Source organism: Lepidochelys kempii, chromosome 3 (assembly GCF_965140265.1).
Source record: "Lepidochelys kempii isolate rLepKem1 chromosome 3, rLepKem1.hap2, whole genome shotgun sequence".
NCBI lineage: Eukaryota > Metazoa > Chordata > Testudines > Cheloniidae > Lepidochelys > Lepidochelys kempii.
This window is the reverse complement of record NC_133258.1, coordinates 73,694,516-73,714,111: the sequence shown is the minus strand read 5'-3', so window position 1 is coordinate 73,714,111 and position 19,596 is coordinate 73,694,516. Positions and strand designations below refer to the sequence as shown.

At 43.1% G+C, this 19,596-nt stretch overlaps 1 protein-coding gene across 2 annotated transcripts in view; it reads left to right on the top strand.

Moving 5' to 3' along the window:
• Window positions 1–19,596, top strand: part of MMS22L (MMS22 like, DNA repair protein) — a 151,157-nt gene that overhangs the window by 6,110 nt on the left and 125,451 nt on the right. For both annotated transcript variants that reach the window (XM_073336800.1, XM_073336801.1), the window contains exons 4-7: window positions 2,623–2,675; window positions 12,084–12,171; window positions 12,284–12,461; window positions 13,573–13,666. In XM_073336800.1, coding sequence (XP_073192901.1) covers window positions 2,623–2,675; window positions 12,084–12,171; window positions 12,284–12,461; window positions 13,573–13,666 — 413 coding nt within the window. The remainder of the gene's footprint in view (window positions 1–2,622; window positions 2,676–12,083; window positions 12,172–12,283; window positions 12,462–13,572; window positions 13,667–19,596) is intronic.

The window sequence follows — 19,596 nt, the reverse complement described above, 5'->3', positions numbered from 1 at the left end:
AGGGAGAGAGCTCTCCTGCCAGCATAATTAAAACACTCCCAACAAGCGGTAGTAGCTATGTCGGCAGGAGACGCTCTCCCGCCGACATAGTGCTGTACATGCTGGCACTTTTGTCAGTGAAACGTATGTCAGTCAGGGATGTGGTTTTTTTTACATCCCTGACCGACAAAAGTTTTGCCATCAAAACTGCTAGTGTAGACAAAGCCTGAGTCTTAGGCCACATCTACGCTACCCACCGGATCGGCGGATAGTGATTGATCTATTGGGGATCGATTTATCACATCTAGTGTAGACGCAATAAATCGACCCCCAATCGCTCTGCCATCAACTCCAGAACTCCACCACGGCGAGAGGCGGAAGTGGAGTCGATGGGGGAGTGGTGGCCATCGATCCCACGCTGTGAGGACACGAAGTAAGTGATTCTAAGTCGACCTAAGGTACGTTAACTTCAGCTATGCTATTCTTGTAGCTGAAATTGTGTATCTTAAATCGATCCCCGGCCCCCAGTGTAGACCAGGCCTAACTTTACCCTTCCCACTCCATCCCTGGGCTCACTCTGTCGCTGCACTATATTGATTTAATGTTTTCTTTTTTTAAACTATTACTTGACTCCTTTGCTACCTGCTCTCTCCATTTATCTAACTTTCAACTTTGGGAGTCTCTGTTGAAATCACCCAGTGCTTCCATCTTTTCCCACACAATAGATGTGATTGAAGAAACTTATCCAGTGTCTAATAAAGTTTCTAGTGTGGATGAGATATAGCTGGCTGAAGCTCAACCCAAATGACTGAAGCGGCTTTTGTACAATGTGGGGAAAGAATGGTGGAGATTATTTCGGTGTCCCCACTTGTAGGAGTATCCTCACCTCTCCTTGAACAGGCTTGCAACCAGGGCTTATTGAATCGTTGCAGGATAGCTGGAGATTTCAAAGGGTTTTTAAAATTTGCGCTTGACAAAAAGGATGCAGACTTTTTTTTTCATGACCTCACCATGGTTATGTATGCCTTTCTCACGTCCAAATTACTGTCATACACTCTACATGGAGGCTACACTTGAAAGCAATCTGAAAAATTACAGTTAGTGCAGAATGTAGTGGCATTATTATTAGTTGGCACTTCCTGTTGAGTTACATTGCACCTGTGTGCTGTGATTTGCGGTGGCTGTCAACCAGATGTCTAAGGGTATGTCTACACTACGAAATTAGGTCGAATTTATAGAAGTCGTTTTTATATATTCGAGTGTGTGTGTCCCCACAGAAAATGCTCTAAGTGCATTAACTCGGCGGAGTGCTTCCACAGTACCGAGGCAAGCATCGGCTTCCGGAGTGTTGCACCGTGGGTAGCTATCCCACAGTTCCCGCAGTCTCCGGAAATGAGATTCAAAAGTTTGCGGTTCTTTTCCTGTCTACCTGGCCAGTGCATCTGAGTTGAGAGTGCTGTCCAGAGCGGTCACAATGGAACACTCTGGGATAGCTCCCGGAGGCCAATACCGTCGAATTGTGTCCACAGTACCCCAAATTCGAGCCGGCAAGGCCGATTTAAGCGCTAATCCACTTGTCAGGGGTGGAGTAAGGAAATCGATTTTAAGCGCCCTTTAAGTCGAAAAAAAGGGCTTCATCGTGTGGTTGGGTGCAGGTTTACATTGATTTAACACTGCTAAATTCGACCTAAAGTCCTAGTATAGACCAGGGCTAAGTGAAGTTGTTGGTTTTCACCTACAAAAACCATGAATTATTGAGCTCTTCCAACCTTAGAGACAAACTCCCCTAACCCAATACTGTGGCTGTTACTATTAAAGTACCCCAAATTAATAGTACCTCTCTACTTTATATAATGAGGGGGTTGCTGGCTGGGCAATCTCCATGAGAGGGGTCTTCTATTCTGTAAATCATTTGGTAGCCTTCTGTGTAGGATGCATGACTTGTCTGTTCTCCCAAATTTATACTGAGGCAAGATGGTGGTGTTGAGGAGTGTTTGGGGGGTAGAAGATAAGAGGAAATCTGTTGAGCTGACTTTTGTTGTTTACTTTTGGACACAAATTAAGAGACTGACTAGTACATTTTATGAATCTAAATAAATCACTTAAGCTACACCTTGCTTATCTCTTGCCTGATCCTTTTCTCTGGCTTTCTCATATCTGACCTCCAGTTTGTTATAAATGCTGCTAAAGTCATCTTCTGCCACTCCATTCATGTATCCTCCCCCAAAATCCCTTCAGTAGATTGTTGTTTTCCACATCAAATTCTTCACCTTCAGAATCCTGCCCAGTCTTGCCCCTTCTACGTCTCTATTCTCATGTCTGCCTGCTTCATCGCTAAACACATCTTGCTTTAGCTGTTATTTTGTCTCCTGGCCTTACACCTTTTTTCATGGTGCCCTCTGTGCCATGCTTGGAACAGCATTGCATTTTCCTTATGATGATCCCTAGTATTCGATGTCTCTGTAGCCTCTCCTGAGTGACCTGATGCCCAGTTTATGCTCTTGTAAGCTTTTCTGGGAAGAGTCTGTTTCTTCTTTTGTGTTTTGGAAAAACATTTTATACATTTACAGTACTATAAAATGAATGTTTGTGAAATAGCCTTTAATTATATAATACATAGTTTTATGGTATCTTTTTAATTAGGCAACACATACACAAATTGGAAAACCTAGTACAGATGAGTTCATCAGACTTTGGTAAGTTTGACATATTTCCATTTATATTGGTGTAGAAGACTGTCTTTTTATTATGTGGGTGTAAAGAATCTAGCACAACAGGGCCTTGATTCCTGATTGGAGCTTCTAGGTGCTCCCACAATACAAACATTAATAATATGTATTAGCATAAACCTGCAATGTCTTAATATCTCTGGCTGTATATATTTCTGACATTATTGCAGTGGTAGGCTAAAGCTAGTGGGAAGAAAGATGTCTGCTGTTCTTAGCAGAAGCGTCGTGACACATTTAGTACCAGCCTAACTGTATGTTGGTTATATAGCAAATGCCTTGGGTGAAATCTTGGCCCCCTTGAAGGCCATGCGATTTTTATCATTGACTTCAACAAGGCCAGGATTTCACCCATAGTGTAGGGCTTGGTGAACCATTAATTCTTTGAATTTAAAAATAAAAAATTAATTCAAGCTCACAATGATCATTTTAGTTATTAAGATAGCATTTTTTCTGTATCCTCCTGGCTTACGTATAAACAAGTTGTTATATTTGCTTAGATTAGACATTATTTATGGACTTCATTTGTCCTTGCAACAAAATCGATGAAATCGCAGCACTACAAAACAGTTAATTTGAATTAAATACTAAGGCATGAGAAGTATGTTTCTGACGGATTATTGCAGCCTTAGGCTTATTGTGAGGTTGAAGGCCAAATTACTTCAGCAAGTTGAGAACTGAAGTAATAGCTCAGAAATACGCTGTCTATGGTATCCTGTTGCTACTTGGAAATAATTGTTATAAAGGCACAAATAAACGTCTGTGCTTTTTGTTTGGGGAAGTGAGCTGTAGCTCATGAAAGCTTATGCTCAAATAAATTTGTTAGCTTCTAAGGTGCCACAATTACTCCTTTTCTTTTTGCGAATACAGACTAACACGGCTGCTACTCTGAAACTTGTCATACCAGTGTTACTTTTAATTGATGATTCAATCAATCAGCTGTTCCATTATAGTTGTAGGTCTGAGCTTGTCGCCTTGCTTCCTTTATAAACATCTAGTTTCAAGGGCTAGTTGACTTGTCATAAAAGTCTAGTTTTGGCTGAGATTTTACCTTTAAGGTCTCAGCCTGGAAAGGATTTTATTTTAAATTCCAGTTAATCTTCTGTTGTTCTTGGACCAAAAAAGTTATTTATTTTTTAAATTTAAGCGTCTATTTGGTGCTCTTTATTTTATCTTGTTCACTTTGTCAGATATCAAGGTAACAAAATATAATAAAGTAAAATATTTGCCAAAAATCAAATGTAGGAGCCATACTATGTCTTTTATAGGTGAGGCACCATGTATTTCTGGGCAAATTTAGCATAAATTCTGTGGCACTATTGCTGCTATTTCCTCTTCCAGTGAGTCATATGTTGCTTCTGTAACATTACATGATTGTGGAAAAGCCTTAATCTCTTCATGCATCTGCTAATGCGCTTCCTTCTTTTACAGTCTTTGGTATAATAATGATTTCATTCATGTAAGAAATGCATGCAGGAGTGTTCTGTTGAAGTACCAAGGTTGACTGAAGACATGGTTCAGGCCCTGAGGTGCATGCAGTCTGTAAGATACGCACTGAAGCAAGTGTTTGTAAAGCATTTGGGTGTCCTTTGTTCAAAGGTATCATAAATATTATTGTTACCAGACCTAATGCTAGAAAATGGAGCAAAGTCTGAGTAAAAGCAAACAATTTGCTCTATTGAAAATAATTGCAAAGCTGAGGGATTAAATCCTCTGTCCCAGTTGGCCAGAGTGCACATGCAACTAGGCCACAGTCACTAAATACAGAATATTTGAGGGAGGAACGGGCCAAACCTGCTTCTTCCATCGTCCCCCAAATTTGATTTGAGTCCTATGGATGGGTTGTATCTGTACATCTGGCCAGCCCATATTGCCCTCCATTTCTCCTTCTACCCCCCAGTGAGCTTTGGAGACTCACTGCAGAAATCTCTGAGATGTGACGGATGTGTGAAGATCCTTTTTTCCCGTTTACATTTTTGATATTTCAAATCATTTACAGTAGAACATTTTGTAATGGGAGTACTCACCTCTTCAGTACCTCCTAGCAGATGGGTTTGGTACTGCAGTCTTTCTCACCCCCGGCTCTCCCTCCAGGCTGCCAGTCGACACTGGTGGATCTTCGGTGACTTGGCCCTCCAGCCACGTCACAACATCCAAATGAACCTCTTCTAGGGTAGTAAAGAGTCCAATAAATGAACAGTCCTGTTGTCTTTACTAGCGTCTTCAGTCTGTGTTCTGGGCCCATTAAATTCAGCCTTGTTTGGGCTCTCAAATAACTCCTGTCCCCCTTATTGGGGTTTATACCACTATGGCTGGTGAGGGAATTTAGGCCTGCCCACTACTCTGGGTTCCAACCCACGGACATTATAAACAGCTACACCCTGCTTGATTTTCAGTTAATTGCTGCTTCGTCTCTGGGCCTCTTCCTCCCTGGCCCCTTTTAGTTTCACCCTTATATCAGGGTTAAGGTTCTTGGGTCCTCTCTCTCTCTCTATCTCTGCAAACACAGCCAGAACTAAACTCTAGCTATCCCTCATACGCCTTTGGCCAGAAAGGCACTGCCTGCCTCACCCCTCTGGTCCTAGCGAGGAACTGGCCTGCTGAAACCCTGCAGCTCCTTTTATCTGAGCCTGCTGGGCTTCGATTGCCTGCTTCCATAAGATCTCTTTAGGCATGCCTAGAGAACTCACTTTCATTTGCCTCTTCCTGGGGTGTAGTAGGATTTTTGGGCCTCCTGTATGGAGCTGCATAGGCCAGGTACACCCCATTATGTACTTCAGTTACAGTGTCATGACATGTATAAATATAAACCTTCAAACAAAATTAACAATATTTCACAGCATATTGCATGTTAATTTTACCTGTTTATATCATTCCCCTTTCCCCTTCTTTCAAATTATATAAACACAACTGTAACATGATGTATGTATATTTACTCATTTGTATTCATTTTTAAAACCTTTATTGAGAAGCTGACTGTTTTCTGGGGTTGAAGGGGAAGACTCTCAGAAGCTAGGAAATATGGACAGTTAGAGGTGGGATGGGGAATGTAATTCAGTGATTGTCTTCTGTATGCCCTTCTTGACTATTTATTGTTCCTGTAAGAACAAGATTATTGTGCTCATATCAAAGCATCTCAATGATTTCAGTATTTCTGTTGTATTGTTTTCCTATCTAAAGTAGATTAATAGTTTTTATTTGTTTTTATCCCTTTACTTATTAATATTGTGAAAAATCGCCTCCTGCCTCAATCATTGCAAATAATTTTCATTACTGGGACTCAATATTTAATTTAAACAACTTCCCCATTTGGTCTTACATTAATATCCAAATATCTAATTTTATTATCCACTACTTTTGTTGGGCATTTGTCATCTTTTAAGAATCTTTTGGATGCGAGACATAGTATTAAGGGCTTGTCTACACTTGAAATGCTGCACCTGTGCTGCTGTAGTGCTTCAGTGTGGACACTACCTACACCAACAGGAGGGGCTGTTGTGTTGGCATAATTAATCCCCCTCTCCAAGGGGCAGTAGCTAGGTCAACCTCCATCAACCTAGTGCTGTCTACGCTGGTGGTGGGGTTGGTTTAACTATGCTGCTGAAGGATGTGGATTTTTCACCCCCTTGAGTGGTGTGGTTAAGCCGACTTCATTTTCAAGTGTTGACTAGGCTTTAGAGTGGTTTAGTCTGTACCCCAATTCCTGACCAAAAGCTTCAATTATTTCTTTTACAGTAGCCAACTTTTATTTATATCTTGCATAAAAAGCATAAGGTTGTCAGCATACAAGGAAATTTTGTTTTCTATTCCCAGTGCACTTATTCCTTGAACATGCGTCCCTGATCTTTTGTGCTAGTGCTTTGATAATTAAATCACATAAGAAGGGTGTAAGGGACATCCTTGTCTTATTCTGTGTAGTGTTACTGGCTCAGTTTTCCCCCCCAGGTGCATGTCATAGGATTTTTATACATTCTTTTGATCCACTTCTGCAAGTGACCCTCAAAACCCTAACATTTAACAGAATGCATATTTCTATTCAGAGACAGTTCATAGTTAGAATGTAGACCTCTTTAGTGCTTCTGGAGTGCTGTGCCACATGTAAGTTTTCTTCTTCTTGCTTGCTTCTTCTTCGTGCTTGCTCGTGTCAATTCCATTCTAGTTGTGCGTGCACTCACGTGAGTGGTTGTCAGAGATTATTGCCTTAGCGGTGTCCATGGGGCTGGCTGGCTGACCCCTTGAGTGCCGCACTCATGGGTCGGTATATCAGGCACCACCGGCCCTGCACCCTCTCAGTTCCTTCTTACCGCCCTTTGTGGTTAGTTGGAGCGCCTTTCCTTGCATAGCAAGGGCTACCGGCTTCATCTCTTCTGACTTCGAGCCTTAGGGCCTTGTAAATAGTTGTTTATAGTAGTTGTAGTTGTTAAATGTAGTTAGGAGTTAGAGTCCCAGTGGGGACTTTGCCCCAGGTGGGGCAGCCCCAGTCTCCGGGTTTGAGCCCTGCATGGACTGTGACAGGCATATGCCTGTAAGTGATCCCCACAGCAGCTGCCTCAAGTGCGTATTTGTAAAAATTTTTGACTCAGGACTCAGAAAGAGCAGGATATTCGTTTGTGGAGCCTCCTCATGGAGGCTGCCCTTTGTCTGGCTTCTGAGTTGTCCCGCCAAGACTCACCTTGTACTTAGGCCTTGGTGCGCAGTGCATCCCTGTTGCCAGTGCTCAGAAAGAAAACGAAGAAGCACAGCTCTGCAAGAAAGGCCAGGGGACATTGTCCAAAGGACCCAGTTCAGGCCACTTAAACACTCTAGAGCCATGTAGAGGTGTCCCCTTGGTTGGGGCCCTTAGCTCCTTAAAGGATCCATGACTGACTCCTGGGAGTGGTAGGGGACCCAAACTTCTGGCAGCATTGATGCTTTCCCAAGCTCTGCCAGCCAGGAGAGAGCAGAGGCCTCCATGGTGGCAGCACCGTGCGTGCTGCAGGAAGTGGCAAAGGCACGCTACAAGGGCAAGCCAGCTGCTAAGACCCCTCAGGGGGCAATGGAGTGCCGCTGATCCTCTGGGCCAAAGCAGCATTGTCCATCTTTGTGCCGCAGATCTCCAGCATCACAGCCCAGATCTCTGTATTGCTGGCGCCGTTTTCCCTCTCGTCCGTCGTCTTCTCGGCATAGATCTCAGTCACCTGCCCCATGGGAGCGTTCCCTGTCATGATTCTGTTCCCCCCAGCACCAGTCCTCTTGGTACTGGCACTGATCTTCCCACTCCAAACACCAGTCTCCGGTGGCAGACGCAGACATCGATGGGACCACCGTGGTCTCGGGAAGGGGATTCCTCTGGCACAGACAGGCAGTTCAGCCTCTTGCCAAGACCCCACCAGTGCGACTGGGCACCTGAGGCTGTGTCAACATCTGTGGCACCGCCCTGGCAGCACGGCCAGTGGCCATCAGAGTGGCCTCATTGGAGTGCGTGTCGGTGATGATGATGCCCCTTTCACACCGCTCATCTGCCATAACCTTGGTGCAACAGCTGTCTGCACCAGCAGCACCAGGCTCGGTGCATGAGACACGCTTGGAGGTTGGGGTAGAGGAGGCAGTGCCCACCCCAAAACCCTCCTCCCCCATGGAGGATGATGCCCTAGAACCTTCCCTGGTGGTATAGTCGTCCTCATCCCCGGACGAGGCAGTCACAGGACCCTCGAGGACTAGCCCTCTGGACGATTTTAAAGAACACTGGGCCTTGATTCAATGGGTGGCTGAGAACTTGGGCCTAGAGGTGGAGGACATGGCTGAGCAGGCGGACACCTTGTTCAATGTCTCTCAGCCTCTACCCCTGCCCGTGTTGCATTACCAGTGCATGACGGGATCCTGAAAATTGCCAATGCCCTCTGGCAAACCCTGTCGTCCATCCATCACACCTCTAAAAGGGCCGAAAAGAAGTACTTTGTCCCAGCCAAAGGATTCAAATACCTTTTATACCCACCCACTTCCGGATTCGCTAGTTGTCTCTGCGGCCAATGAAAAGGACAAGCAGGGGCACACCAGTTCATTTCTGTCCAAGGTCATTTTTCAGTTTCATACTGGCCAGGACATATACTTACCCGTCTTCTTTCCAAAGCCTCATATGTCAGATAAGGAGCGCAGGCTACACACCTTGGACAGCAGAAGAGTGCTGGCCATCTACATAGGTAGAACGGAGCTGTTCCAAAAGTCAACGCAGTTGTTCATTGTAGTGGCAGACAGCATGAAAGGTCGCCCCGTGTCTGTTCAGAGAAGTTCATCTTGGATCGTGGCCTCCATCTGCCATTGCTATGAGCTGATGAAGCTGCCTCCACCGGCAATTGTGATCGCACACTCAACTAGGGCTCAAGCGTCGTCAGTGGCCTTCCTGGCACAGATACCAGTCCAAGAGGTCTGTAGGGCCGCTACCTGGTTGTCTGTCCACACGTTTGTGTCTCATTATGCACTTATCCAGCAAGTTTGAGATGACGCTGGCTTTGGCAGAGCAGTGCTGCAAGCTGTAAGACTGTGAACTCTGAGCCCACCTTCATGGACGCTGCTTGTGAGTCACCTAGAATGGAATCAACATGAGCAAGCACTCAAAGAAGAAAAAAAGCAGGGCATGGCCAGGTCGTTTGCCCTCTGCCAGGAAGCCCTCCGGCGCTGGGACTTCTGTCTGCAGCACAATATCCATCTTAGAGCCACTCACCTCCCTGGGGCCAAGAACGCCTTTGCAGATCGCCTCAGCAGGACCTTCTTGTCTCACCATGAGTGGTCCCTCTATCTGGACGTGGTCAGCTTCATCTTCCGCAAGTGGGGAACTCCCTTGGTGTACTTGTTCGCGTCCAGGCAGAATAGGAAATGCCACGTTTTCTGTTCGTCCATACCCGCACTGGAGGATCCCTGTCAGATGCATTTTTGCTCCCAGGGTCTGGGGCTCTGATGTGTGCCTTCCGTCCAGTGCCGTTATTCTCCAAGGTCCTCATGAAAATCAAGCAGCACAGGGCAAGGGTGATCCTCATAGCACTGGCTTGGCCACACCAGCACTGGTTCAGCACGCTGCTGGACCTCTCAGTGGCTGCTCCGTTCCAGCTACCGCTCCAACCGGACCTGCTATCCCAAAACCACCACAGTCTTCTGCATATGAACCTGCAGGTGCTGCACCTGATGGCTTGGCTGCTGCATGGTTGAATGAGCAGGAGCAGCAGTGCTTGGCTGATGCCCAACAGATCCTGTTGGGGAGTAGAAAACCCTCCACCATGGCCAAATGGAAGCGGTTCACCTGCTGGACCTCAGATAAAGGCATTCAGCCTGCGCAAACCTTGATGCAGTTAACCCTAGATTACCTTCTGCATCTCAAACTCTAAGGCCTGTCCCTTTCCTCTGTCAAGGTTCACTTGGTGGCTATCTCGGCCTTCCATCCACCACTCGCAGGTAGGTCGGTTTTCACCCAGGACATGACTGTGAGTTCCTCAAGGGCCTTGAGCACCTCAACCTGCACATTCCTCCATGGGACTTGAATCGGGTGCTGTCGCGGCTCACAGGACCCCCCGCCTTCAAGCCTTGAGCTTCCTGCTTTCTTCTTCTCCTGCCCTGGAAGGTTGCATTCCTGGTTGTAGTAACATCTGCCCGCTGGGTCTCAGAGATTAGGGTGCTCACTGCGGAACCAAGGTCCAGCTGAGACCACACCCGGCTTTCCTGCCCAAAATGGTCTCCCAGTTTCATACGAGCCAGGACATTTTCTTAGCTGTTTTCTTTCCAAAGCCTCATAAATCGGAGGAGGATCAGCGTCTGTATTCCCTAGATGTCAGGAAGGTGTTAGCCTTCTACATTGAAAGGACCAAGCCATTCTGCAAGTCGACGCAATTGTTCATCCCGGTAGCTGACAGGATGAGAGGTTGCCCAATGTCCGCACAAAGAATTTCATCTTGGGTCACCACCTGCATTCGCTTCCGCCACGATCAGGCGAAGGTGCAACCCCTAGCGATTGTAACTGCCCACTCGACCAGGCTTCTTCGGCAGCCTTTCTGGCCCAAGTGCCTATCCATGACATCTGCAGGATGGCCGCCTGGTCATCCATCCGTACGTTCACATCCCACTACACGCTTACCCAGCAGGCCCAGAATGACACTGGCTTTGGTAGGGCAGTACTATAAGCCACCTTAACAGATACTGCATGTGAGTCGCCTAGAATGGGATCAACATGAGCAAGCACTTGAAGAAAAAATGTTTACCTATGTTTCGTAATTGTTGTTCTTCGTGATGTGTTGCTCATGTCCAATCCATTACCTGCCCTGCTGTCCCTCTGTCGGAGTTGCTGGCCAGAAGAAACTGAGAGGGTGTAGGGTTGATACTCAAGGGGGCGCCACAGCCAACCCTACGGATACTGTTAAGGCAAAAATCTCCGACAACTGTGCACGTGGGTGCGCGTCCACCTAGAATGGAATGGACATGAGCAACACATCTTGAAGAACAATCGTTACGAAAAGGTAGGTAACCGTTTTTTGTATTATTTCAGGGACTTCTTCCATCTATAAAGCCACCTGGGTTTTGGTGAATCAGTTCAGAAGACTGAAGTGCACTTAATAATAATATCTGTGCTTTAAACATTCTATAGAATTCAGAGGTGTCTCCATCAGATCCAGGAATCTGCCCTGATTTTAATGATGAAATTGTTATCTGTTTCTTCTCTGTTATTGGACCAGCTAGTACTTCTCTTTCTTTATATGTCAGTCTGGACATTTTAATAACTTGCAGCATATTAGCTCCCAGTTCTTCCAAATTTTTATATCTGTTAGTGTAAATTTCCTGGAAATATTCTTACTAGTATCCTGTGAAGTTTTTGTAAATGTGGTCTCTGCTGTGCTGGCAAAACCTTATCCCTCCCTCTCCGTCCCATGCAGTTAAAATGTAGCTTTTAAAAATGCTTTTGGGCTTCAGTGTCCACATAGTGTTCCTAGGAATTTGTCTGATGATGGTGTTTTTCATTTTCCACTCTCTTCTTATTAAAACTAATCCATAATAATGCTTGCTTACATCTTCACAGATTCTAAAGTTGTGCTTTTCTGTTTTTTAATCTACTCTGTCAGGGAAAACAGGTGAAGATAATGTGAAGGAGTCCCACTGTACTGAACTATGTATAGCATTTTTCTCTTCCTTCTACCTTTAACTGGACCGTGTTTTGTGATAGTTTGTGTGGAGGTTACTTAGCAGGGAAAAATTGTAATATAACATTTTGTTTACAGTTGAATGATATTGTTTAAATGGAATTGTTCTTGGAACTTATTGTGAAATATATTTGATCATTACGGTGTGTCATTAGTATTATAAAGATTTCTTTTGAAAGAAGTAATTTATGCCTCTAACTTGTTAATTTTCTGTTTTCAGGTCAGGCTGCAAACCTACACTCTGAAGCAGGCAACATCAGACATCAGTGTATTGCATTTCTGAATTATGTGAAGGTGTTCATCTTCAGGTGAGATGACACATTCAGTTTCAATAACCAGTTAATTTATTGTGTGTATTTAGTTTTGCATAGCCATCTGTTATGCACCCTTTAATTATATATTGATGTGCTGTTCATTCAGATACCTGGAATCACACAAAACAGAGAATGATGGGTTACTTCATCCATATGAAGAACTGGAAGTCCAGTTCCCTTCAGTGCTGGTTGAGGAGCTTCATGCCTTGACCTTACATATTGGACATCTGTATGAACTCCCAAGTAGTGTCCTGGGAGCATTTACCATTCAACATCAGGCAAAGGTTTGGCTTATCTTTTTAATACATCATATAACAGTCCAGATTTGACTCTTACAAATTATGATGAATAAAAATTAGTTTTATTTAAAAAATGGGAGTGCATCTCATGCACTTATTAGTTAAGTGTCATCCCATATTACTCAAACACAGTTAGTTATTTTTTGACATTGGGTGTATTAGACCTTGCATTTTCTTTGTACAATATTTCCCTTTTAGAATCCTTATTGGTATTATGCTAATAAAATGTAATTATATTTAGAGGTGAATAAATAGGCTTGATCAATCAGCTTGTCATAGTGCTATTATTTGTTTTTCAAAAATTCATTGTGTTTATCCATGATGATAGTGAGAACTCTTGAGTTCCCAACTAGAAGAGGCACTTTTATAAAGACAAATTCTGAAACTTGTCTAAAATAGGAAAAGAGCATATTTGTGAAGGAGAAAACTGCAATAACTCTATTTCCCTTTCTAGAACATTTAATAGACTAGAGCAGTATACAGGTATAAGATTTTTCCTTTTGTGATAGGGAATATTTTTATTTTATTTTGTTTAAAAGAGATTCCATGCTTAGAGTGCTATGCAAATCATTATGGTGAAGGAAAATACCAATGGTAAGGAGTGACATTTAGATTCTTGCCATCCCTGTTTGGGTCAAGGGACTGATGAAGAACTGATGTTCTCTGTCCTAGGGATGGATGCATTACACTTTGAGTAGCTCTGAGGTCTCAGAGGTTAAAATGGTTAGTGCTCTTGCCTCTGAATGAAAAAATTGATCCTTGGTATGGTCCATTTACCAGTTCTCTGCTATCTAATGTGTGTGCTAGAAGGAAGTTGGTGGTGCTTCACCTGTTCACCTTGAACTAAGATGTTCTGATTAGTTGGATTGTGGGTTAGATTAAAGATTTTGTGAACCTGCTCTAAACCAGAAGAGTAAGTGTGTGAGGAAGAACATTTTCTCTTTCACTTTGGAACGCATTATTTAATACTATACTTGACATCAGTGGGACTCCACATGGTCACAGGAGTCTACCTGTCCTCATGGTTCTTAGGGTAGGATCCAGGCCTTGCTTAGGAAATATGAAATTAGAAAAAAAAAATTCTCTCTTATCACAGCTGTTTCCTCCATCGTGGCATTTACTGCATCTCCACTTGGATATCCATTGGCTAGTGCTGGAAATTCTTCATGTCCTAGGCGAGAAGATGCTGCGTAAGTCCATGTGTTTATGGTGCATGTTTGTGCTTTGTATATTTTTAGTGATTTAGTTTATCTCCCCTCTCCCTCCCCCCCGTGTTATATATGTTTCTGATCTGAAGTTGTCCAAATTATTTTACTTTCTTTGGGGGTTAGTTTCTTCATTTACTTTATTTTTTTTTTTTTCGTTTTAATTGCTATTAGAGACATTGGCTAAAATCAAGAATGGTGAGGGCAGGTTATTTTCAAGTTTTCCCACATGCTTTGGCTAGTGCATCTCAGTGTGGATGTACAATACTAATCCAGGGTTGATCCTGTCCTAATGAAGGTTGACAATTAAATCAAATTGATTGTGGATTTGTGCTACTGGGATTAGATTGAGCCACCAAATTATTTTCTCTTGAAACTTCAAATGACTCAAGTTTAATAAAAAAAATACACTTTTGAATGTTGCTTGCAAAAATCAAAAGATGATGATGAACAGCACACAATGATTTGATGTGAACTGGATGGAAAGGCTATCCAGGAGTGGCTGGTACAGATTTGAAGAGAATGGTCAAGACCATAACGAAACTCATTCGTGTTATGTTGAGGCCATGATTTTAAAAGAGGACACTTCCTCATCAGATCCAAGTAACGTGTCTGTGCTTCATTCATCAGAATTCTTGAGGAGCTTTTGTGATTGATTAAAAAAAAATCCTAATTTTTATTCACAGACGACCACTGAGGAGATATTGGGAGAAGAGAGACATTGGCCAAAGGAGTGTATGGAAAATATAGTGAGAAAAGGGCAAACGAATATACGTGGGATTTTTTTAGTGGCTTTACAGGGCAAGGAGCAGACTGAAACTATTAAGCTGTTTGTGGCAGCAACTAAACTAAAGGTCAGGGAATGCAATCGAGGAGACCAGCTTCAAAGCAATTCAGCTTGCTGGAGAAAAATGGTTGAAATACAAAAGAGGGCAATATGAGTTGCATAGTGAGGATTTTTTATGTATTGTTCATTTGTATATCAGCCAAGTCAAGCACAAAAAATAATTCTGGAGTACTATTTTTTTCCCTTTTCTATAGGTGTTATCACATTGCATTGAAATCCACCTTAGTATAGAGCTTCTAAATAATGTTCCAAGATTGATACATATGTGAATTACAACAATTGCAGTAATCTAGACATTGCGGTATATGAGAGCCAGCTCCTGTTTTAGTCATTCATTCGACGTTATGGGAGTGCAAGAGGCCAACAAGACTTCCTGTTAAGTTTCCATTCATAATACGGTGTTATGGAAAGGCAGATATATACTTATCCAAGAACTACAGGAACATTTAACTGCCACATACAAGTTAGAGTAATAATAATACTTTAATACTTTTACACTAACTAATCTGCACAATGCCCCGTAAGAAAGATTTATTGAAACATATAAGGGCAGATTCTGCCACCTTTACTCATGTTGAGTAAAATCTGACTCCATGTGGTATCCTATTGACCTTTCAGCTGAAATTGAACTTGACCTCAATAGGACCACTCGTGGATTAAGGTGTTGATCAACATGAGAAAAGGTGGCAAATTTGGCCCGTAGCGAATACATTACATAACTGTACAAAATGTATTGTTGTAGGATGTCACATAATAAAGAATTTTCAGCAAAAACAGTTACAATCAAGTGTATGTTCACTTGAATTCAGTACGCGTAACTTTGATATGAGCTGCTCTCAAGCAATGAATTTATAAACATTTATATTGCTTTTTTTTAATGAGTGTGCAAAAAATTTTAGACACTTGATTGCTCAGTTACTTGAGACAGAATGCAGCTGCTATTTAAATTGATAACAAAATGTCTCATTATGTCACTAAGAACCGTACTCGTGCTTGGTCACTTATCCACAGTGTTGTAAGTCCTCTAAAATATTCCAGTCTTTGATTTTGTTCAGCAGTTTAGTTATGGATTCAGTATCCAAAACCCCCCCAAACATCTTGTTGTCCTGGGGGAATTCTGTGTTACTGCGCATGTGCATAATTAATGAGCCATGCATATTTTTAATTTTTTGCGCAGAAAAAAGCTTCTGCTGAAATGTTGCTGCAGTTCTGCCTTTTGCCCACCAGAGGGTGCTGTGGTAATAGAACACAGCAACAGCTCCTGGCCAGCGGGAGAAGAGAGAGCCTGTAGTGCTGCCTTTACAGTGCCTGTCAGGCCAGATCAGGAGACAGGGGCTATGGGGAGACAGACAGTGTGGGGTGCTATGGGGGTGGTCAGACAGGAGCTCATAAGGGCTAGTGGGGGAGGACAGAGTGGGGCAGGGGCTGAATGGAGTGGAGGAACAGGGCCACGGGGGAGTGAGTTGCAGGGCCACATGGTGATGGGGGAGGAGGTGCAGAGCTACATAGGGACAAAAAGTGGCTGACTGGGGGCACAGAGACACTTGGGGATGGGGAAGAGGGTACAGGGACACATAGGAATGGGAGTGGCTGGGTGGGGGAACACAGAGCCGGAAGGGAGAGGGGATACAGAGCCACATGGGGACAGGTGAGGGGTTCAGGGCCACATGGGATGGGGCGAGTGGGTGTCTGAGTGGGGTTGGAGGGACACGTGGACTGGGTGAAGGACACATCGGGGTGCAGGGACACATGGGGACGGGGCATATGTGCCTGTCTGAATGGGAGAGGCTAGGGGTCAGTCAGGGTCTGCATAAGGGAAGCTCCCTAAGAATCCCTCCCTGCCCCCTAAAAAGCTGTTCCATACTCTTCGCACCCTTACCCAACAACCCTCCAAGTTCACACCCAGTCCCAGTAATTACTTCTCTCTCCCTCAGCAACTCTATTATCCCTGCCTCCCCCAAGCATTTGCATTGCTTCTGAGGGGTGTGGGAAATACGGTTCTGTAGTGTAGTTGAAATGAATTATTTATTACTCAGAGAATCTGTTTGTCAAAAAAACATTTCCTGAATCTTTTTTGTTGTCTGTATTGTTATAGATGTACTTGTTGACAGATATTTTAAAATAAATGACCAAAAATAATTGAAACTGTTTATATCGTGTTATTTTGACCAATAAAATATGCAGAATTTTGCAGTATTTTAAAATATTATGTGCAGAATTTTCAATTTTTTGGCACAGAATTCCCCCACGAGTAAAGAATCTTGTGTATACGGGATCCACACAGTTTTGTAATGAACAGAGGTAGATGATGTTGCGTGTGAGGGTTGGGGGTTAAGTGTTTTGTTTTTTGAGAACTCTTTCCAAACTGTGGCAGAAAGAGTTGGTGTTATATAAAAAAATAACGGTGTCAAGGCATGGAAGACAAGGTCCCTTCCCCACAGAGCTTTATAATTTAAACAGAGAGAATGCATATAAGCAGAGATAAGGGTATGGGAGGTAATGAAAAGCAGTGTGATTTACTGGTGAAGTTAAGCTTTCATCAGGGTTTTGCCATGATCTTAAAAAAAAATTAAGTGGATTTGATGGGGAAAATTTTGAATTTTGGTTTTCTTGAAATTGATGTTGCTAGGAAATTTTTTTTCCTTCAGGAAGCAATTTAAAGAGCCTTTTTTGTAATTGAGAGGTGTTAATTGTTGATCAGATTCTGGGTGGCAATCCAGTACACCCTCTGCACACCTCCAGTGCACCCTCTGGGCTTGTGTTTTAGCATTAAAATTCAGTCAACCAGACTATAGTGTATGCATTAATTTTACTCGGTCTTGTATCCTCTATGCCTTGTAGCGCTCCTAGGCTCTTGTTGGTTTTTTTTTTTTTCTTCTTCTTTCTTTTTCTCTCTGAAGCAACTCAGGTGAAACCCTGACCCCACAAAAGTCAGTGGGAGTTTTGTCATTAGTTTCAATCTTCAAGAATAAAATATGGGCCCAATTCTGCAAGACTTCTGTTCCACTGATGTCAATGAGAGCTCTGCAGGTGGAGGCCTTGTAAGATAAGGCCTTATGAGCTGTCCAGGATTATGGAACCTAGTACTCTTTCCTTAGTTATCTGTGTAACTGCCTCTGTACGTTCTACTTGGCATAGGGTCATGCCAACGTTTTACACAAGCACGTTTTAAGGACAGTGTAGATCTCCCTTCCAATGATAAAATTGTTTGTGGTCAATTCATGTGCCTGTAAAACATGTAACGATTTTAGAACACACGTAAGAACATAATATAAGAACAGCCATACCAGGTAAGACGAATGATCCAGCTAGCCCAGTATCCTGTGTTCCACCAAGGGCTTCAGAGGGAATGAACAGAACAGGCAATCATCCTCTGTCGTCTACTCCCAGCTTCTGGAAAACAGAAGCTAGGGACAGTCAGAGCATGGGGTCGCATTTCTGACCATCCTGTCTTACAGCCATTGATGGACCTATCCTTCATAAACGTAACTCCTTCCTTTTTGAATCCTGTTATAGTTTTGGCCTTCACAACATCCCCTGGCAGTGAGTTACACAGGTTGACTGTGCGTTGTGTGAAGTACTTCCTTTTGTTTTAAATCTGCTGCCTATTAATTTCACTGGGTGACCCCTAGTTCTTGTGTTTTGTGAACGAGTAAATAACATTTCCTTATTCATTTTCTCCACACCAATCAAGACATCTGTCATATCCTTCTTAGTTGTCTCTCTTTTCCAGACTGAAAAGTCCCAGTCTTTTTAACTTCTCCTCATATGGAAGCTGTTCCATACACCTAATCATTTTTGTTGCCTATCTTTACCTTTTCAAATTCCAATATATCTTTTTTGAGATGGGGTGACCATATCTGCACGCAGTATTCAAGCTGTGGGCATACCATGGATTATGTAGAGGCAATATGCTATTTTCTGTCTTATCATCTATCCCTTTCTTATTGATTCCCAACGTTCTGTTAACTTTTTTTTGACTGTCAATGCACATTGAGCAGATGTTTTCAGAGAACTATTCACAATGACTCCAAGATCTCTTTCTTGAGTGGTAACAGCTAATTTAGACCCCATCATTTTGTATGTGTAGTTGGGATTATGTTTTCTAATGTGCATTACTTTGCATTTATCAACACTGAATTTTGTCTGCCATTTTGTTGCCCAGTCACAAAGTTTTGTGAGATCCCTTTGTAACTCTTCACAGTCTGCTTTGGATTTAACTATGTTGAGTAATTTTGCATCTGCTAATTTTGCAACCTCACTGTTTACCTCTTGTGATAAATGAAATGCGGGTGGGGGGGAGTCCCTTTTATGGACACCCAGCCAGCCAGATAGCTATACAATCCCTCTTAGTTGTTGTTCTCTACTTGCTTTACCTGTAAGGGTTAAAAAGCCTCCCTGCATAGGTAAAAGGAAGAGTAGGCACCTGACCAAAAGAGCCAATGGGAAAGCTAGAACTTTTAAAATTGGGAAATAACTTCCCCTAAGTCCGTCTGTGTTGGGGAGAAGCAGAGACAGGGCTGTAGCTATGCTGTAAGAGTTTGGGCCAGGTATGAAAAATCATACCTAGAAATTACTCATTTGAAACCCCAGATATGTAAGTAGATCAGGAAATGGCTAGGAAGATGCGATCAGGTTTATTTGTTTATTTCTTTATGGCTTGTGGACTCCTCTGTGCTAACCCCAAATGCTTTTATTTTGCCTGTAACCTTTAAGCTGGACCTCAAAAAGGTTATTCTTGAAGCTGAATTTTTGTAAGTGGGTTTTTTTAAATCTAGCAGTAGCCTGAGTTTTCAATGTATTTTCTTTCTTTTTGTTTTTAATAAAATTTACCTTTTTTGAGAACAGAATTGGATTTTGTGTCCTAAGAGGTTTGTGCACATGTTGTTTAATTACCTGGTTGCAACAGCTGATTTCCTTTGTTTTCTTTCTCAGCTCTTCCCCCCGGGGTGCGGGGGGGAGGGGTGAAAAGGCTTGAGGGTACCCCACAGGAAGGAATTCCCAAGTGCTCCTTTCTGGGTTCTCAAAGGGGTTTTTGCACTTGGGTGGTGGCAGTATCTATCCATCC